Here is a 22,369-nt window from a genome sequence, read left to right on the forward strand (position 1 = left end):
GGCTCCAAAGTTGATCGCATTTATACAACATTTATATCTGCGATACGCCATAACTTAATCTACACCTATTAAATACAACCCCCTATACTGCGCTCTCATTGGCCGAAATTTCCAACCCCTGGAGGGCTCGGCCAATCACAAACGACGTCTATAAAGAGAAGGGGTGGAGTCAGGGTGGTTTTCACAACGAGATTTTGGCGAAATCAAACAGTACTCTTTGGATCATCTCGGATGTGAGACTTCTTTAGTAGCCCAAAGTTGAGTGTGATAGTCGCAGACGATAACTTTTAAGAACTTTTGTATCGGTGTGTACTATTCTATAATTTGGCAGTAATTGTTAATAAAAGACATTTGTGAAAATGTAATGATGTAAATGATTTGGTTGTTGTAAATTATCTGACCTTAGATTAGATTTTAATAGTGAAAATTCCAAATAATTAAACTAGAACCGTCGTTCACTGTTCAACTGGACAATTAAGTAAGAAAATGACCGTATAGAACTTACAAATACATCAAACACGAGAAATCTTCAAGAAGCTTGCGGGTGAACAGCCGCTAGTATGGCAGGTCCGTACCTCTCCCCGTTGCCGGGAGACTTGCTGACGGAGTACATGTTCGGTCGTCGCCGGCAGCGCCGCAACCGCACCACCTTCACGCCGCAGCAGCTCAGCGAGCTCGAGTCACTCTTCCAGAAGACACATTACCCCGACGTGTTTCTAAGAGAAGAAGTCGCTTTGAGGATCAGCTTGTCTGAAGCTAGGGTGCAAGTGAGTATTAGATTAAATTATTACATGTTTAGTGTAAAATAAATACAATATGCTGTGTAATAATGCAAAATTGTAATAAGTATTCATGAAAGAATATTTCGGTATTTATCTACTTCTTTCGCTTTTTATAACGACGATATTTGGAGTTTATCGGTTTCCCACGGACTATGATTCTTTTCTGCGGTACGTTTACGGTTGTCTAAAAAGTTTTGATACAAAAAAGCTCAGATTAATGGACGACGGAAACATTGAACTGTATGTTGTGTTGGAACATTATTTAAGCAGAGCATCAATATTTTAATTGATTGGTCTATTATCAAATTGGTTGCGAAGATAGGATGCAGTAGAAGCAACACAATAAAGAAAGGTTTTAGCCATTGATAAAATGAATGTTCCTTACCTGTTTTTTATTTAAAATTGAATATTAAACCGAATATTTAATATTCAATTTTAAATGGAAATTGCTACACCTTGTGGCATTGACAGATAAGTAAACGAATGCGTAGGCGGAGCTGTTCTTATGTTTAAAGATTGATGTAATGTTAATAGTACCTACCTAATAGGTAGCTGTCTTATATTAATAAGAATTAAATAGTTTCATAAATGTATCTAGTTAAGGGTTGCACTACGATGTAACCACGGCAATATAGAAAAAAATATCACTGGAAGTTCAAATAAAGTGGAAGAAGTTTTTCTTTACATATTCTTTTATTATTCTATATAAAGTTCCCTTTCTTTTTAATCCTAGTATATTAATATAGGATTATCGAACTGCTCGTATGACATGATTCAAGGATTACGCAATTCTCTTTTCTCGTCTTTATGAAGGATCACCAAGTGATGCAATTAATATTTTTACTTTACCATACTACGTTGAGTTATAATCTAAATGAAGTAAATTGTTCATTGAATCCTTTGTTTAATAAATAAAATCACATTGGCATTTGCAACAGTATAATTCTATTGACAATTACCGACGGAACTATATTAATTACAAACTTTATGTAGTTTGGGATCACTTAACACAAGTACCTATGCATTATATTATAAGCTTAAGATTGTAAGGTTAATGACAGTTCAGTTAGAATAACGGGTAAGATGTTAATGTTGGCAAGTGGCCGGCATTGTGCCAACACTGACAACACTCTGGGGACCGTTGCTCTAACCCTTTAGTTAACCGCAAGACAGTTAAGCGCGTCACTAAACCACAACTACTACACTTAACTTTAACTGTTATTTTTTTCTAACAAAGTTGCGACGGGCACTTCAATTTATTCAATGAGTACTTACTATGCCGATTTTGGATGCACATACAGTTAACGCCGACTTAAATTTTATGACTATCATTGATTAATAACTTAAGAGTTACATATACAGTCAGATAAAAGATACTTTAAGACTTTAAAATTTTGTTCGTATCTTCAAACATTGTGTTTAAAATGTTGCATTATAATATGCCTGATAAAAAACAATGCTTTTTAGACTAAATCCTAATGGTCTTATATTGGGTCCTGGTTTGAATAGTTTTTTATTTATTTCTTTTTTCCTTTCGTAGGTATGGTTCCAAAACCGCCGTGCAAAGTGGCGAAAGCAAGCGCGTCTTCAACTTCTTCAGGATGCATGGAGAATGCGCTGCTTGGGACTCGGCACTCCGCCGCTGCCTCTTACTGGTAAGTTTTACACTTCTGTTGTCCTTACCTTTTAGTTTTTACAGTTAAGAAGAATTATGGTCTAGTTTCTTAGTTTGCAACTTATCTTAAAGAATTTAGAAGTAGTCTGGTCGCATAATAAGATACAAGATCGCAAAGTTATTTGCAGACACGGTGGGTTTTTTTATTGCTAAACTACGTCTGGAACTTGGTTTGTTATTTCAGTTAGGGCTTCAATGTCATGTTGCCTGAATATTTGTGGAAATCTGATGTTGAATGCTGATGATTAATCTGCAAAGAATGTGATTCCGAACTCTTTTTTTTTATCTAATGACCACGACGGTTTTGATGCCTCGTTAGATCGGAGCTTTCTTTTCCAGGGGACTAATTAACTTACTTATTATTTACAGGTCACGCGAAACCATCAGATTCCTCGCCCGAGGCACCAGAATCACCCGGTGACAAAGATTCTCCAGAACCGCCGAATGTCATGGAAAATCGCGAACTGAAGTCACCGCGACAGGATCCTTACATGCTCAACACAAACTCAAACATGGACACTTTACCACCGGTCAATCCAAACGTTCACGATCTACCACCGATGCCATACGGGACTGATGACGGAAGAATGCTGCAACAGCCTTTTGGATTTCCTCCGTTGCTGATGCCCCAACAAATGGACTCTGAGATTGTTCCAACAGATTTAAGGGTGATGTCCAAACCGAACAATCCATGTCCATGTGGAACTTCAGTTCAAGATATGGATGAACCACAGAACTTAGCGTACCGTAGGCGAGACAAGGACAGCGATAGCGACAGTGACACAGAAATAGACTTGACGTCTCACTCCAAAGATGATGATATAAGGGAGTCGGAACGATTGGCCAGCCGGATTGCAACCAGCATCTTTAGAAGTGACACAGTACTGCACGATTTGGTACCGAATGACTTGAGTCTCGGTGCGAAGAATAACAACGATAGAGTTAGGAATAATGTTTCGATTTAAACAAAGTGTTTATCAAACAACTAAGAATCAATTTCCCTGTTTTTCAAGAACGCTGAAAGCTATGAAATGTTTCTTTACTGTCGCTTTAGAACCTATTTTCTGAAACTGAATACTTTTAAGAATCCTGGGACTTTTTAGAAAAAGGTTTTTAGGGTAGAAGAACCCACATAAGGTTTTTTAGTATTAAATGCTGATGTAGTATTCATGTGATTTTGTTCTAGTCAATATAATTGTAAGCTATGTTATTTTAGACAAAACATTTTACATTAGAATCTGTGTCGCCATATAAATGAACATGTATGCTTAGAGTTTTCTAAAATCAATTAGTGTAATAACCATCAAATTATGTAATAGTTGTATCAGACTTGTGGAATAGTTTAAATTGATTTCGGTAATAAAATACTATGTCTCGGCTAAGAATTAATTGTGTTATTATATCGGGTGATTAGGGTTGAGTGCAATTTGAATTTGATTCAAAATACAAGCCGGCAATAAAGCCGATATGAGAAATACAAATAGAATCTTCAAAATTTACATCCCGAAGGTATAAAATCTTAGATAAATGTTTGTGTGAGGATTTTTTATTGTAAATTAGAATGCCTATTTAAATAAATAACATGAGTAGATATAGCAGCACCTTTATTACATACATTGTCATAGATCAGGATATCTATTAAGTATACATAAATCTAAAAATAACGTATCACAATAAATTCGGTATATTTCAGTGACTTTTTCGTTTCCTATTGAAAAATATTTACATTTTATAAGATTTTTCATTTCTATATTATTATTTTATCAGTCGTATGATAAATATTTCATTTTGTAAAGAGCACCAGACGTCTTCAAAATGCTTATTTTGGTGAGCACGTGTAAAAACTATTTTTACTGAAAAATCAATATACTTCATACATAACATTGTAAGTATGTACTACCATAAATAAAAGTTTATGGTAAAAGAAAATCTACTTACTCAATCGTCATTATGTTCAAGTGACTTAGTAAGAAAGTTGATCTATTATTGATTGAACTAATAATAACTTTTATTAAAAACTGACTGATAAAAACATACATATAACTTTTTGCATTACTCACCTAGCAATATAATTGCATTGGTATTTATAATATTGAACAACACGACACACAAATATTAGTAAACTCAGACTTGCATTGATATTTTTATTATGATAATATTACATCAATATATCACTATTCACGTAAGATAGTCATGTCTTTAACAATATTGTTCTTAGCACCAATATCTTCTATTCTTAATAACGAAATAAAATGGCCGTTATAAATGAAAACATGGCGGGCATTTTAAATATGGATTAGCCATTCGTAATATTTTTTTTTAGTAAAAACTGGCCTAGGAAAGTAAATTTATTTACAGAAAAAAAGGTAAATAGAAAATGCTTTAAAATGCCCGTTCATGTTTAAATAATAGTCTTTATCATATATTATTACAGTAATATAGTAGGTACAATATAATAGTGACAAGTTATAAGTTATTTCGGAATGCCAATAAACTTTATCGACGTAGAAAAGGAAAATGCTAGTCTGTAGAAATGCAACAAAATTGACAATCTTTATGAATTGCTTCATAAGATTGAATTGTCTTTATTATACTGGTAGATAAGTCGTCGATAAAACAAATAGCACTCCCCATCGAGATCATACCAGTAGTCTATGTAACAACCAATGTGACCAACATCACTATGACGGGAAGATCGCAGTCCACCAGATTTCTTGGTTGTACTATTTTTCAAGACACACTTTATTTATTCTATGGATATGAACAAACAAAGTGTGGACCAATTGATGGAGGACAGAACTCCACAAAATTTTACATCAGTGGCGCCATCTAGTAGTTAAGAGAGCTTTAAATAAAAAGACTATAGCGCGAAAGTATCAAGTGTACATTCTAAATGATATTTTGATAAAAGTTTAGTAGTACTCGACTTTTTGATATAGGCACTCAGGTTCATGCCTCTTTTTTTTCCAAACATCTTACCTACATACGTTTTTATATCACTGATGGGCTCTCTTTTTTAAAGCATAGGTACAAACAAAATAGTTTAAACAAGTTCTGACGCCACTGGTCCTTGTCATAAAAAATCCTGAATCTACTTGATAATCAAATGGCGTGTGCGTCAACGCAACGCTAATATTAGCGACGCTTGTCTATGAATGTTGTATTGACGAGTGACGTCGTTGTTGCGATGCGTCGACGCAACGCAGTGTTGACCTCGTCTATAGTGTCGGTCACATTAGTTGTAGCAGCAGTGTGTAGTGTCTAGAAGCACTTGGTGTCGTGTTGCGAGCACCAGGCGGGCGAGATGGCGTCGGGGCGCAGGCCGCGCGCCAGCAGGCGGGCGCGCTGGCGCTGCATGCGCGGCTCGGCCACGTACACGCCGCCCGACGGGTCCGACCACAAGCGCTCTGCCACTGCGGCGGCACGCGGCCATACTCGCGTGTCTGAGAATATACAGTTTCGTTTATTGTTTGTAACTGATGAAACGTTTATATCAGATTTCCAAGATAAATCTTCAGAAGTCTTTTATAGATATTTAGGCTAATAGTTTTTGATGTAAGTACTAAAAAGCTGTCTAGCAAAAGTACGATGTCTAAAAGACGTGTAGTATTCCAGTTTGCATTACTTTTACACTTACTCTATATAAAAATTAATGTCAAGGGTTCACAACGATTAAAAATCCAAACTCAAAAAACAAAAATTCTGAGTTAAAGCAGTCATATAAATGCGCAGTACTCACCTAGTGCTTGTTCATCTAAGTACTCGCTCCACATGGCCACTTCACCTCCCAGTACATTATCGTCCTGTGGCAGCCTGTGTGCGTACATCTTCCTCCAGTTGGAGTACTTGGTATTGCCCCAGAACCCATGGTCCAAGTACCAGATGTCCTTCGGCACGGAGACTACGCGGTAACCCATCCTCAAGAGCTGAGTGAGCAGTGGACTACCGACTGGTTCCCATACTTCAATCACGTATCTGAAATTGTACGTAGTCAGTAAAGTTGTAGATTTAACTGGCTGATGGTAAATCAATAGGCATAATTTTTTATTTTTACGTCATAACCAGCCTCCAAACGTTTATTAGCGTAAATGTTTGTAAACATACTTGTCATAAAAACCGTTAATAGGAATGGCATAAAAGTCTATAACGGATTGGACAATGCTAATGTGAGAAACCTTTTTGTAATGCTAGATAGGTGACAAAATATAGGGTTGCTTTAACAAAAGGTCTAGCTAGAGCATAGATTTTATTTCCAACGGGGCCGATAAAGCCGCCTAGTGGACACTTCATCTTTTCATTGGGGTAGTGCGTCCAGAGACAAGTAATAAATAACAAAAAAAATGAACTATTTATGAAGGGAGCACAGGAATATTGTTTTCCCTGCAAAAGAGTTCTACCATAAAGATTGAGAAACTAATGGTTCAGCTAGAAAGAATGTACTTTTACGAGTTAACGATATTAAATCTTACCTATCCTTACTGAGATGATTCTGTATTCTATTTGCTTTTGTCAGTTCTGAGGACCACAGCATGACGGGTTGTTTGGTTCCTCCTATCGCTTGCATTTGTTCGTCCCAAGCATCCAGAGCCTTCTCGTGGAATTCTGACCACAATGCCACGAAACCGTCTACGCTGATTTCATATTTCTGTTGCTGCATGTAGTTTGTAATTTCCTCGCTTGAGTTCCAGCATCCAAAGAATACCTGCAATGGGAGTAAAGTTAGATAATTGGATCAAACGTGAGTAATGCCACAGGTTTAGAGGCCGGAGAAAAGTCTGTGAACTCGAATACCGTGTATTTGATTGATCACAAATAAAAAGCAATTAATGAAAACAGTCTATTCTTCGTAACGATTGTAACCAATTCTAAAAAATGAACAATGTCCATTGTTTGTTCACGTTCTAGCCCGATTGACTTCACGGGGTATATCCAGGTGATTCGCGTTAAGAGAGGAAAATAGTGACGTGTTGAAGAAAACCCGCAAAATTGTCACAACACAACAACAACCTGCTTTCATTTTAACACAAACACAAGTGAGAAACGGAGAAGAAAAAATTAGATTAAAGGAATTTCTAGTGAATTTTTGACTAACCTCATCTCCTCCCATATGTAGCAGCGCAGGCTGTGGTAGGGTTTCTGCGATGTCTCGGTACAAGTCCTTCAATACCCGGTACATGGCGGGGTTGGCGGGGTTCAGCTGTCCACAAGGAGGCTCAATACAAAGATTTCGCCAGGGATACTCGTTTACACACACTGCCAAGTCACCAAAACCATATTCCTGAAAAAATATATATTATATGGTTTACCTATATACCTTCTGAAGTCTGGCCGGTCACTGTGTGAACAATGAGAGGCGTAACAAATAAATTTCACCCGAATTCGGTAAATCGAATGAATCGAATTAATGGTACGGCACATCAACAATGTTGTAGAGGTCAATTCAACAAAGAAACATGTTCTTTTTAGCGAATTTGATGTAAATTCTTTGCTAAAGGTAAAGCTAAAAGCGTTCTATACATGGAATCATATCTGGGATAAATCGAGTTGCAGTGTAATGTTAATGTACAACGATATTGCCTCTATTAGTCATTTCTTCGTTTTATACGTTTTTTCTTAACAAAATATTGTATCTTTTAAAATAAAGTGTTGTCGTCAGTTGCAGTCCCGGGTCACAGCAGAACAGTGACCCACAAATATGAATCCGAAACCGGATCTATACTCAATACATGCGTTATGTATGTAATGCTAACGGCACTCGCGAGACAGGACATCCTAATGTGGGGCTGAGCGTGGATTGCTGATCGTTATTATATTGCTATTATATCTCTTTTAATGTACAATGCGTTAAAGTGGTATCGTTGAAAGCTTCCGTCACTATGTTTATTGTTTACATAGCGCGTGTTTTATTTTGATAAGAATAATGTGTGCAGATTATGAGTAATATTTGTGTTTAACCGTTGGTATCTGTTTAAATTGAAATAAACAAGTTAAACATTTTTATGGGCGCTGGATTGTACATCAGGCAACCGGTATAAATTGAATTATTGCTTGACACAATTTGAGAATGCATATTGGATCGTAAGAACCAGAACTTGATGTAGGTGTAGTGTACATGTATATACTTAAGTCTCTACATACAGTTGTATATTTTTTGGTCGTGTTTATGTTTCATGTATATTTTTTCTGGTTTCTTACCTTCCCCCACTGCCAGCCGTTGCCGGCGTGCGCGGGCGCATCTATCTCGATGACCACGCGGACACCGCGCACCTGCGCGTACTTTATCAGTTCACGCACCTCTTCCACTGAATATATCTCCTTAGCTGAGTAGGCACCGTACCTAAATACATACATTAAGATTTTAAAGGGCTCAGATCTTTTGATATAAGATTACTAAAATAAGAAGAAGATAATTTTGTGTTTTAACTACGGCCGCTTTTTAGCAGCTTTGGTTGCTTCAAAATTCTACCAACCTTGTAAATTGAGGCACTCTTGAAGATTCCAGAGGGAAACTGTGTGAATCTGTAACGTGCCAGTGGAAGACGTTCATCTTATTGGCAGCCATGCCGTCAATAGTCCTCTTCACATCCTCCATTGGGATGAAATGTCTGCTTGAATCCAGTAACAACCCTCGGTATTTGTAGACAGGTCGGTCGCGGATCTTTGCGCCTGAGACCAAGTGTAGTCCACATTTCTTCTCATCGGAGAAATCTGGTCTATCTGCTGCAACCAACTGTGTGAAAGTCTCTAAAGCATGGCGGGCTCCGTACACTGTATCGGCTCCAGCATACACTGATATTTGGTCCTCTATAAAACAAATAAAAATCACACATCAGGTCACGTACTTTGATCCAATGACTTTATTTTGTTATTGAAGAAGAAATAATGATATTGTTATAGGTATAGAGAATGGCAATAATGATATTGTTATAGGTATAGAGAATGGCAAAATAAATAATCCGATATACTGGGAAATAACATTTTTGATAGCTTTTGTTTATTTGAATAATGCTTATAATTATGTAAATATCGAACCTTTAGTTTGTACATCAAGCATGTACTGTTCGTTGGTGTCCCAAGTGAGGCTAAGGTTGGAACTCTTCACATTGATGTAGACGACGACCGGCGTCTCCACCATTTCTGTCACTTCACCTCCACACTCCGCCAGGAGATTGGCTCCCACCACGTGAGTCATTTCAGCGACTAGCTCACGAGCTTCTACTGGCACTTTCTCTAAGTCAAACCTGTGGAGAGAAAAGTCATTTGCTATATTAGGTGCCTTTTCCTAGACAGGTTGTAATAATTTACATTATTATGTAGGACGCCATACAATTCTGTAAAATATATTTGTACGCAATTAATGTTTCAAATAAAACATTTTTAATTACTGTGCTATGATATAACTTTCTTTTTGTTATGTTTTACTGATTCAACAAGCTATAAAACCTATTTTAAGATAATGATTTTACATGTTCAATAAGTCTTTATCTTATACAGAGTTCATTGAGACGATTCACGATGATGAGACGATTACATCAACGAGCATAAACGATATCAATGTTAAGCGTGTCGCCTCTATGTACATACATACACCCGTAATGTATCAATTTCAAGATTCATATTGGCGCATCAAGCTGAAACCAATCAAAAACATTCAAGATTGCCACAGTTTAAAATTTGATTGAAACTTATGGCCAGTACTATGTTTTATCAATTTCAATTTTAGCAATATTAAGACGAATTTTATCATACACTAGCAGTTACACAAGCTATAGAAAGTGTATTTGACTTCTTTGTTATCACCAAGACTCAGAAATAAGACAAGTAAAACTTACTGCGATACGTTAATACAGAGCTAAAATCTCCAAAGTCTCTCTTTTAAGTCCATCTTTTCATTGCATTGCATTCTTTATTTACCAACTCACAGTTTCCATATTAATAGTAATAAGAATAGTTATTTTGCATTCAAAATATTATGAGTTATAAAGAGAATAGAACAAAACAATGCTTGGTGTATCACTTTATTGTACATAAAAAGAGCAAGGCCATAAAGAGATTAGTCGGATAATAAAACAGCAAAAGTGGGCGGAGTGTAATGTGCCATAACTGAAGTTGGCGATCACGACTGTCAAATAAATGATCCGAGGATCGTAGGTCGAGACACCGTTAGTGTTCACGGATAGGGCATTCACCCCTTAGTGTTCAAACTCTTCAATAAAATAAATATTAGCATATGGTGGTCGGTAACCTCGTGTATTATATCAATATTGTATTGCGACAAATCTTTATGTAACATGTTGACATACTTTATGTATGTATTTATTTGTAGTCCAATTTGACGAGTGAATAGGCCGTGCCCTCGTGTTTGTATGATCCAATGTGATACACATTGATAGCAATAGCAACACAAACACTTGTGTCAGACCACCGGCCCAAAATAATATTGGAAGATTACGAGAGTAGAGCTGTTTTTGCTATAACGAATATGTTTTGAGTCAACTAGATTTAGAAAGCAGGTCTTAAATAGTTTGCATATAAGACAGGAGGTACAGTAGTTCAAAATAAAATGTGCGCTTTCTGCTACGATATTCAACATTTTTAGTGTCACTTTAAGTAACCCAAGCTGCGTGGTAGAGATAACTACTAACGATAAATTTGCTAATTAACTATACGATTTCTGATATATCGAACGTACCTACTTCGGGAAAAAACGCGGTAACGAGAATTTACAACTGGTAAATATCGTGGAATCAACCGCTACTCTACATAACGACTTACATCAACATTGAGTTGAAAGAGCTACCATCAATTTTCATAAAATTTAAATATCAAAAAGCAAACATTATCATCTAATAGAATTTATAACGTCTTAAAAAGCGAATCTATTATATTAACATAGTGTTATCTAGAAGTGGTTTCTGGATATATTTAGAGCACAGTCTGTCAAACTCTTGGATGGCACCCAGCACATGAAAAGATTTATTCTGGTTAGCCCTTCCTATACACAATATTATAGTGGGCAGATATCGTTTATAATGCGGTCAACACTTTCCATGAGAGCAATCAAAAAATGTTATTAGGTATATTGTGTTAAAATTGTAAAGAAATCAGTTATTTAATCGTTAAGATTTTTTATCATCATCTGAATTAAAAAATTTTTAGTTCCATGAAACAGTGCCCACGTAAATGGTATTTTCTTTGACGTAAAACTAAATAACATACTTGTACCATAATGCGAATGGATTTCCACCACACACAACTTGTTTATAATACCTATTCAGCTTCGTCGTAACTATGTCAGCCGGCCTCAAGTAATACTGCTCAAGACTCCTTCAACCTTCATAAATCTTGTCTGTACTTTGGTATTTATCTACTTATGTACATAAAAACGTGGGAACCTATTGTGATTTATAAAATACTGTTAGAATTCCTGCACAATATTTAATGTTAAGACACAAAACTATAATAGAATTCTCTATCATAGATTGGTCTTGAATTATCTTAGATGAGTGTAAAAAAGAACGATATTTTACTTTTAAACTCCCATAGTTATAATAATTATTTCCTACTTGACATCGCAACGGTTATGTGTATTAAATAAAACAATTATTTGAGGACGATCTAAGCGTATGTAACGTTTAACAGCCTTTTTCTCAGCCGCCATAGCGCGACCAAGGATTACTGTTTTTATACATTTATTTTTACTAGCATTCTTTATTGTGTAGACCAGGTATTTGAAATTTAGTATAAAATGTCGGTACGAGTATGCAGTAAGCTGCAAGCAGTATGCGTCTTATCAGTGGCTGCTAATAACTGGTCCGTTAACTCGCAGTAAACGTATATTGAATATTGTAATAAAAAATCTATTTCTGATAAATATGTAGACTAAAACATATTGTTTAACAGTAGCTTCCGTATTTCATAGTATTATTATACCCCGTATTTTTAATTCAAATTTACCCTAATTGCGCCTACATTTTTAGTTAATATATTAAGTAGTGTTTAAACCCTGAGCACTAAACAATAATTATGTTGTAAATCCGGTCGCTAGTAATAGTTCGTTAAACTTTGTAAACTTTTCCTTTCAGCTGAAAAATAACTGATAAGTATTTATGATAACGATTGCATCGAGTATGTGACAATACAATGTATTATACTTTTCACGCATGTTTTTCCATTTTCTTGCTCCCTCCTACGTAAGTTTTGCATAATGGGATGTGTTGTTTCTACGTCCCACATGAGAAGTGAGAACTAATCAAAACTAGATTTAGCCAATTCGAGTTCGTATTTCAGCGCTGTATGCCATTAAATTCTTGATGGCCATCCTAAAACTTTAGTGGCGCAGTCAAACACAATGTAGTGTGTTCTAATAGCGGTGACAGGTATAGTGCGTTAGTGTTTGTGACGTGCATGCGCGTGAGTCGCTGTCAGTCGGTGACGCAACGCAGTGTCACTCGAGGCGAGTCAAGAATAGACAGACGGACGCGAGACACCTGTGCAGTGTCGATGGGGCTCTACGACAACAACAACACTCGTATAAATGGATGGATACTAAACGAGTTGTTTAGTGTCTCTTCTGTATCTATAAACAGTCGATGGAATATATAAATGTTTCTTATATTTCGTGCGAAACTTTTTCATGTATTCTAGATTTGAATGGTAATTAAAAGTACTAGCGATAATGTATTACGATTAGCGTAATTGGTGTTAATTCGCGTAAATAATGTGTTTAACAAAATGTAGATAAAAATAATGAATTCGATGCATAACGAAAAAAGCATTATTATATCCCATCCACGAGTTTGAAAGTCGATTAGTCGTGTTTCCTTAGAACCAGAATGGAAATAAACTTCCAGCGAATGAGTTTTTTGGGCTTAACGTTACGTCACAATTCAGTAGCCAAGAATACACTAGCTTTCTTTCCTCAAACTCGTTCAAGTAAAACATAACTTTCCTTATTGTTTTATGAAGGAACTGAATATAACCAAATAACAAATAATATAACAGAAGTGACGTCAAATAATTGGCATTCAGCAGAATAGTGTGACGAATTAACATAGGTTGTTAACTAGATTTTATTTTGTCGTAAAATATTAATAACGTGAGTGCGGATAACGGCGGCTTGAGGGTATTTTAAAATAGACATAAAAACATACTCCAATAAGAATAGCGTAACACACATATTTTGTTGAAAAAGTAATACGATTGTGGAAAATATGATTGACTGAAATGTCAGATTAGAAAAGTATGTTCTTCTAAACTTGGTACTTATCTAAGTTCATTAACGTTTCGTTTTATATTTTTTGTTGCAAATCAATGTGATAATTATCCAGTATTGTGGATTGTTACTCAGTTCCGAGCACGGGTTACCAAATAAACGTGTATTGGAAACAATCAACCTATTTTTGCAATACGTCAATACACCACGCGACACGTCATGTTATTAAAACGTTACTACGCCAACGTTACGATTGCACAAAGACTTCGAATACTATGATATCGACTGCGTTTGCTATTATATCATTGCTACACACTAATAAATATTAATATTAAACGTTCTAGTATCACACTTGATACACAGGCATATATTTATATGTAACAAAAGTAGACGTCAGTGATTTAAAGCCAAACGTAACACCATTTTTGATCGACTATAAAACGCAAAGCGTAAACGATTCGTAGGTGTGGTTAAAAACTCGATAAAAGCTTATTTTAGTTGAATATTTATAAGCGCAACTGCTTACTAACTTGCATAGAGTCCGGGTGCAGGTGTATATCAGAGCATTTATCGCAATTCACAATTAGTAACTATTTTAATTACACCTGGAGTTCCTTTAACATGAATACATTAAGATAGGCACATCTAAACCAGAACTATAATAATATTATACATGTCAGCTGTTGTTTTTAGGAGTTATTTTTGGTTTATTACAATTTCACATATTCAAGGGCTTTATTAACGTATTTTTAAATATTTTAATTTTATCTACGGACATTCTCCACGTGTCAATCGGTTTAAACGATTAACAAAATACGACAAAGATAAGCTATATGAGGACATGACGTAAGCATACAACATTGTTTATAAGTGATAACCTTTATTAGTGCTAATAGAATAAACAAATCGTTAACCTTGTTCCAACGCTTACCAAACCTAATAAGGACTGAGGTCGCTGACCAATCCATACGGCTAACTAATCACATAACGAGTAGTAAATGAATCATATCTTAGTTATAGCCTGCCTATTGTTCCCTGACAACTACACCTTCAATCATAGTAACTACTACTGATTATTATATCATACTATAGAATACAACTTACATAGACGTTAAACTCGTTTCGTTTCCAAGTTTTTTACAAAACGTTTCATGAGTCATGCAGCTGAATGAAAAGATTTCGATGATAATAAATAATTATTGTAATGACGCTGTTTGATAACCGTATAACGTAATAGAAATGAATTGTTGCATTTACGTACTGGTTGAAATTGACACAGGTGGGCCGCAATCATTTCGTAAGACTACAATGTATGAAAAGTGGTCATAGAAATATAAAATGTAGACTAATGTAAAGCCAAAAACTTCCCAAAGCCAAAGAGTCTTACTTTTATGGGATAAAATGACATAATACTTATGTTAAGTTTTTGATGTATTGTCGACGACATAGTTTCGCAGATCTAACTAAAATTCTCTAGGGCTACATATCTTGCAGTGTTACTTACCTTACATAGTTAGGATGTATCTTAACCGTCTGCATGCTGAGCGCGGCGGTGACGGGTCTGGGCCAGAGCCCGCCGAACCTGCCGCAGACTGTCCTGCAGATGTCCAGCGACGTGAACACCATCTGGGTGACGTTGGTGGTTGTCGGCTGTGGGTGCTCCGTCCGCTGGCAGCCCTCGTCCGGGACGCATTTGTACATCCATGATGGCCTGGTTGACAAAAATGATCAGATAAGTTTTAATGCACTCTGGGTTAATTTAGAGACAAGTGTTGGTTTAAGATCGATTCTCAAATCTCTATGTTGTGTTGTTTGTCAAAACCACTATTCTGACGATAAATAATTAGCTTTTAAACTAAAATAATATTAACTTGGTAAACGTTGATGACGAATGTTGTAAAGGATAATAATTTAAACAACTTAACCTGTTCCAAAAAAGCTACATTATCCTTAAAAAAATAGTTAAAATAAAAATAAATTTAAAAATACTAAAACTAGTTTTTGCCCAGGAAAACAGTCTCAAAATCATAGGTAATTTAACGAAGCCAATGAAGTCTGCAGCTCAAGCTAAGCATTAGAATTTAGAGATTGGTACCTCACATTGGCTCAGTTGACGTCCAATAAGGATTTTGCTTTGCAAAGGTTAGACATCAAGTAAATATGCGAATCACGTTGTAAGGATGCACGTTAAAGGAGATATATGTAAACAGGTTAACTTTCGCTCAGACGTGGTCAATTAATACGCCGTAAAAGGCACTGCGGCCTACTTCATTCACAAAGTTGACGATTCGCAAAAACAAAATTATGCGATAGGTTATTTTAAGTCGAGCACGTACAGTTAGTAAATAAAAACCGGGCTCAGTCTCGTTTATAAATAATTCTTTCAAAAATTGCATATATGACGACTGTTTTCCATGAAAGGATATCAGTTAGAGAGAATAGAGTCATTTATCTTTACACTCTCTGGTAGAGAAAAGGTAATGGGTTTCCCCAATAATTAGACCAATACCACCAGCTTTCATAGCGGACATTAAAGCCCTGATTTCTTATAAAGAACCATTTTTTACACTTGACCAGAACTTATCACAAATCGGCTCCTAGACCAAACGACACACCGTCACTTGAAATACATATAAATATTACAATACTTTTTCAATAACATTCGAGGTTAAAGTCAAGGATTCAAATCAAAAATTCATTGTCCTCGCGACTAATAAAATTTTATAGTGCTATAAAAATTATTCACGCATCTGTAAACATTGTGTACGATTTATTCATACGATTACCACATCTTCAAGTCAATTATATTGTTTATAATTTCTTGGCTACCTTATAACATTCATATTTAACCTTGTATGTAGAGTCAGTTATTTTAATTAAACATCGGACTAAGGACGATTTTTTATCGAAAAATTATAGATGAAGATGACTACTTAGGTTTCCATTCAAATGAGTAAATATATAATAATATTGTGATTTAATCACATTTATAAATATGAATAAGGGATAAGGTTCTTCTACAGGACATTTCGTTAACGAAATATTTATTAAATTTTTTGCTTTCCGATTTAGTAGGAAATTTTGTTCCCATTTAATGCGATTCTATTATTAACATTACAAAAAGAAATTTTGTATTAGTTTAATTTACGATTTTCCTACCAATTTCCAGCAACGGATTACGATACTCATCCGCTTAATAAAACTTGAAATACAAGACAAAAAGATGCAAAACTACACGAATCACTAAAAAAAATATAGCAAGATACATACGCGTATACATGTGGCACTATATCTTCCACTCCGTTGCTCTCGCCGCCCTGGACCAAGCTCACCGCCACCACGGCCAGCACCACCCACAGGCTCGCCATGACTGCCTGCAAACAAACAAACAAACTTAAAAACAAGACCACGGAAAAAAAACGTTTGCATAAAACTGGTTGGGGAAAAAAGACCACGTTATTTCGCGTGGTGATTTGTGTTATCCTTAATAATAATATTGTAAATAAGAAAGTTCGTATGAATGTTTGATTCTTTCGCTAAAATACCTGAGGCGATTGGATTAAATTAGTAGTCAATAGGTGAATGGTTATTTATACCTAACCAGTCCGAGAAAAGGGAATAAAATATGCAACTTTTCTCAATACATAAAATATCCACGATTATATGCAGTAAACATTAGTTACTGTTTATTAATACATTAATTAATATTATGTTGATCATCGTAGTAATAGTAGTGTAGGGATAAGTAGTTAAATACTTAATGCTTTTAGAGAAAAGATAACTTTGATGTTATAATGGCAACGGGTTGCATCTTTTTATAGTTCGTGATTACCAGTGTAGAGCTGTAAAGTCAAAATATAGAGAACGCAATTATATTTGACCTTCATAAACAAAAACTAGCCACAAACATAGACAAAAAATTTTAAATGTTGTTAGTGGATTAGGCACTTGGGAATTCACAATGATAAAATTTTTGCTTAGCGATAAATATGAAACACGACGCGTGTACAATTTGTTTCAATAATTTTAAGTAAACCGTAATAAACAACAAATTACTCCGTTAACTTATATGTGCAGTGAACCGATGAATATATTTGAAACTATTTATGTCACATTCAGTTTTAGCATCAAAATCGGTGCAGCTATTGTGAACGATCACCTACATGTATTTAGAATTAACAAACTGACAAACATTTCCGCATTCGTAGCCCACTACTTCGCGTTGTTTTATTAATGAGTAAGTGTTGTTAAATGCAGATTAAATACGCCAATCATTTCTTAGTTTACTTTACCCACATAGCTTGGTACCTACTTGGTTCTTCCAAAGAATGGGTTCAGTCCTTACCAATGAAAAATCCCAAACTGTCGGTCACAAGTTTTGGTATAAGTTTTCCTTCACGGACATACCTAAACCTTAAACCTGTTAACCGTTTTAACGTTCTTTAAACAATTTCTTGTAAAACCAACGGTCATCCAAGCAGACCATCTGGTGTGATGCATCGAACAAACAAAAAGCATAAACATCGCGTGTTCGGAAGTGCCCCAGTGTTTACTACTCGGTTCCGATACATGATTTGTGGTTCCGTTAGCCGGCACGCAACAACTACAGCCTAGCATTTCTACTCTTTGTCACAAATTCGCGCTATCTGTACTAATATTGTAAATGCGAATGTTTGGATGTGTGGGTGAACTCAATCACGCCAAAACTGTTAGACGAATATTTGATGATACTACAGCTTTATGTAGCAGAATAACGAAGCTATGAAAATACTATCCGAGCAAGAGCTATAAACATTGACGAAATCTACTAAAAATAGAAATATGGAGTTATTGTATTTATTCACATCGGTCACAAAAGACACTAAAATAAAAACAAGTGATATCAATTATCCTAAATTAAGGATATTTTTTACAAGATAAAGTTTTTTCGTGTCACAAAAACGACGTATCCGTTAATTGTGGTCTTTACAATATTACGTCAAAAGATAATTTCGGGCTTCATAAGTTCAGACAATGCATTGACGAATCCATCAATATTCATATTTGGTAGGGTTGACAATGTATCAACTCATATAGAAATGCACAACACAACTGGAAATGGAAAATCCGAAGTAAAAACCCAAATAAGTATACGTATAAAGACAAGAAAAATAAAGAACAAAATACGATGACCATTGCGGAAAAGTCATTGCTAATTTCTACTATTGGTGGCAGGTTCTTCGCACTTAGACCTTTTTAAACTTCGTTAACTTACAGAATATTAGTGGCTTAGAAATCATTCCAAAGATGCATGGATAAAGGCACAATGCTGGTTGCCAACCCTACAATTGCACATGTATTATGACTGACATTGAGCTGGTAAATTACAGTTGATTTTTATACACAGCGACATTACAGCGATATCATCTTATCATGCCCCCACTGGCATGTCATCGACTGCCGGTATTATAATATAAAATATGAATACCTACCATAATCTTCGAATAACTAGTCTTTTTATATTTTATTATACACGCGATTTTTTGAGTTAATGACAGAAATAACAATGTGAATTATCATTCAATTATGTTATCTTTACTAATATTATAAAGCTGAAGAGTTTGTTTGTTTGAACGCGCTAATCTCAGGAACTACTGGTCCGATTTGAAAAATTCTCCCAGTGTTAGATAGCCCATTTATCGAGGAAGGCTATAGGCTATATATCATCACGCTACAACCAATAGGAGCAGAGTATCAGTAAAAAATGTTACAAGAGAAAATTATGACCCATCTCTTATGTGACGCCAGCGAAGTTGCGCGGGTCAGCTAGTTATTTATAATTAGAGGGACAACCACGACCGTAACTATCTTTCATAAGTCATAGTAATTAGGAATAATTATTTAATATGCGTAAGTTTACATTGTTGTAAATCTGTGAAGAATGGTCGATAGTAATAAACGGAACGCTTTGATTTTATATTTGACGCGATAATGTTGTGTTATTACCCAAACTCCATATCCACCAAAAACATTTGCCGGGCAGAAAAACCCAATGCCGATTTATCTATTCCCTATATTATCTTAAGTTTGAATAGGTATTTGTTACTCAATCATGTCGAAACAACCTAAAAGATATTGATGAAAAATGATACACAAATAGATTATAATACAGGAAAAATCATTTCACGCGGACAAAGTCGCCGGCAGAAGCTAGTTCTTATAATACGCGTCTGCAAGCCTGTACACTTTAACAGTAAAAAGTATTGTTCTATTATTGACAGTTTAACCATTCTTTGTAGAAAACAATCTATTTCAAATAGCCATTCTATGCCGAGTGAGATATGTTTGGCTTATAAACAGCTTCGTTTTGTATCATGGCGCCAGATCAGTGATTCTGTAAGCCTCATGTTTACTCACATTACTGAGTAGCTATCAATTGCAATAACTTTCAGTAACATTGTATTTTGAGAACACAACTGGAGATATTCCTATGGTAGTTTTAGGTAGTTATGTACGTTATAAAGTAAGAGTTTGAATTAACTACTTAATCTAAGAAGCAACTCTCCCTTTGTTTTATGGTTTTACTATTTCTTATAATGTAAGTGATCATACTATGAACGGGTATGTCATTAAATTTGTTTCTAAACTAGTACGTAGTCTTATTCTTTGACGATTCGCAAATTCATATTGACCGATTATTTTATCATCATATCAAATAATACTGATGATATTTTTTGATTCGAATATAATGATAAACAGAATAATATTATAATAGCTATTAAAGTCGATTATCTCCGATATAGTTGGTGTAAAAAATCCCATATTCGAAGAAGCAACTAAAACAACTTATTTTTTCATTTTGTTAATGCTCATCAATAATGCTCTTTATACTAAAAAAAAAACAATAGTCGAAAACGTGTGCAAATTGTCTCCAGGAAACAATGAAACTATTGTCTGAATTCTAAAAGGAAGTGTTTTTTTTTCTTTTAGCAAAATACATTACAGTCACTTTAGATAACGTCGGTAAGTGCAAGAATTTCAGTGTTACAAAGAATTACGAACGATGTAACGCCTGAGCGGGTTCATTTTGAAATACAGGTTGATTGTGACCCGGATTTTAAATTCAATTAAATCTTATCAGGTATCTGTATAATCGACGTTTATGTATTACAACAATTAACTCACCAATTATGTGCATGATTTGGATAGCGGGTCTTTCCTTATTTCATTTTGTAATTAAAAAACCAAAAAGACAAGATTAATTACATCAATTAGATACATCGTAAATGATGAATATCGTGAAAAAAAAAATGGAACATCGGTAGAGCTATAATTTTTAAAATTAGAACTGCATTCAGCTAAATTCTTTTTTATTTGTACGCAAAATTAAAAAAAAATAACACTTGACTTACCATATAAAATAGACAACTTTTTTACTAACAACCTCTTTGCTGTTCTTCGATAACTAGCGAACTTTTGTGAACTCAAACGATAATATATATTTAGCACGTTTTTATTAGAAATTAATCAATGATAAAGACCGACATGATCACGATAGCGTGTACCTACAACATTCGGCTATTAACTGTTCTTGTACTTTTATGGGGATAAGATATCTATAGAATCGTAAAACTGATAAAAGTAAGTATAAAAACAAAAATATCCCTTTAAATTACACTTGTATTTAGTTTATGTCTGATAAGAATAAAAGTATATAAACAGTCTCTTGTAATGTTCAGAGCACTTCTACACTTGTTCAAACAAAATATACTACATGTGTATAGAACGTAATTATCGTTCAAGCCTTAAATAATATTACCGAAAATATATAGGTTAGATTGAAAGGTAGGTTTTATTAAACTTGTTTTTTAAGATAAATCTATTCAGTATTTTTTTACAGAATCGACGTAAGTAACGTGTGAAAGTGTGTCATTGAGATATATTACGTATTTCTTTATCTTATCACCTACAAATGTATCGGCAGATAAGCTATGTATAGGCATAGCCAAATAATACATATATAAATATGGCTACATAAGTATGCAAAACAACTTACTCGTATGGTAATCAACCGGACGCTCACTCCAAATGAAAGTTGCAAATTATTTCACGGTCAGTTCTAAGGTAACACTTAAAGCCACACTATGTTTCTGGCACACCCCTTTCTAGCACCTTTTATTGGAAAGTTCACAATATTATCGAGCCATTTTAAAAGTAACTGAAATTTATGGCTAACAGTTTATAAAGCGCGCAATTTTAGTTTTACTTTTCGCTATAAACACGTAGCAGCCGAGGGAACTAAACCGGACCGGGCCGTTTTTGTCGTTTTATTTATTGTGTACTTTATATTTTGTTTTGTTTTTGTGCTATATGCGCTCAGGATATGTTCGCGGCGCGAAGGTCGCTTGTGCTTTGGCTTCGTTGTCGATTACCGGCGGCTATAAGTTATTTTGTTATTTAATTAATGCCGCGCCGCTCCGGAGCTATTCGCATTTTGATAAACGCGCGCGTGCGACCGTAAGGCGCGAACCGCTCTGATTGGTGGACTGAACGGATACAGTGCGTACTCCGTGGATTTTGGCGGGAGTTCCGCTTTTCGTTGACTGAGCCTGCTAAATGAAGTTTGCAACTAGACAATGCCTTTCCCCTACCTTGAACTTTGGATTTACTTACACGTTATCTACCATTGTTTAGTATTTAAATACATTTTTGGGCATG

At 35.2% G+C, this 22,369-nt stretch overlaps 2 protein-coding genes across 3 annotated transcripts; one reads left to right on the forward strand and one right to left on the reverse strand.

Annotated features, from left to right (window-relative positions):
• The first annotated feature begins 248 nt into the window (after positions 1 to 248).
• On the forward strand, positions 249 to 3,933 carry LOC142978236 (uncharacterized). Its single transcript, XM_076122588.1, has 3 exons — positions 249 to 767; positions 2,323 to 2,437; positions 2,827 to 3,933. Exons 1-3 carry the CDS (start codon positions 561 to 563, stop codon positions 3,420 to 3,422), a joined length of 918 nt encoding a protein of 305 aa, XP_075978703.1. The 5' UTR covers positions 249 to 560; the 3' UTR covers positions 3,423 to 3,933.
• A 111-nt stretch (positions 3,934 to 4,044) lies between these two features.
• Positions 4,045 to 22,204, reverse strand: Hexo2 (beta-hexosaminidase 2). Of its 2 annotated transcripts, none has more exons than XM_076122587.1 (10): positions 21,708 to 22,204; positions 16,943 to 17,046; positions 15,177 to 15,383; positions 9,490 to 9,698; positions 8,928 to 9,261; positions 8,653 to 8,794; positions 7,550 to 7,735; positions 6,927 to 7,159; positions 6,197 to 6,432; positions 4,045 to 5,900 (listed from the first exon to the last, which is right to left on the reverse strand). In XM_076122587.1, exons 2-10 carry the CDS (start codon positions 17,038 to 17,040, stop codon positions 5,719 to 5,721), a joined length of 1,827 nt encoding a protein of 608 aa, XP_075978702.1. In that variant the 5' UTR covers positions 17,041 to 17,046; positions 21,708 to 22,204; the 3' UTR covers positions 4,045 to 5,718. The 2 variants fall into 2 exon arrangements, with proteins under 2 accessions (XP_075978702.1, XP_075978701.1); XM_076122586.1 differs by lacking the exon at positions 21,708 to 22,204 and adding an exon at positions 21,064 to 21,175.
• Positions 22,205 to 22,369: the final 165 nt, after the last annotated feature.

This window comes from Anticarsia gemmatalis, chromosome 14, assembly GCF_050436995.1.
Source record: "Anticarsia gemmatalis isolate Benzon Research Colony breed Stoneville strain chromosome 14, ilAntGemm2 primary, whole genome shotgun sequence".
NCBI classification, from domain to species: Eukaryota; Metazoa; Arthropoda; class Insecta; order Lepidoptera; family Erebidae; genus Anticarsia; species Anticarsia gemmatalis.

Coding starts and splice junctions, on each gene's coding strand:
- LOC142978236 (XM_076122588.1), top strand. CDS start 561: ATGGCAGGTCCGTACCTCTCCCCGTTGCCGGGAGACTTGCTGACGGAG. Junction 768..2,322: donor TGTCTGAAGCTAGGGTGCAA/GTGAGTATTAGA, acceptor TTCCTTTCGTAG/GTATGGTTCCAAAACCGCCG. Junction 2,438..2,826: donor TCCGCCGCTGCCTCTTACTG/GTAAGTTTTACA, acceptor TATTATTTACAG/GTCACGCGAAACCATCAGAT.
- Hexo2 (XM_076122586.1), bottom strand. Junction 7,736..8,652: donor ACGGCTGGCAGTGGGGGAAG/GTAAGAAACCAG, acceptor ATATTTTTTCAG/GAATATGGTTTTGGTGACTT. Junction 7,160..7,549: donor TACATATGGGAGGAGATGAG/GTTAGTCAAAAA, acceptor CTCCCATTGCAG/GTATTCTTTGGATGCTGGAA.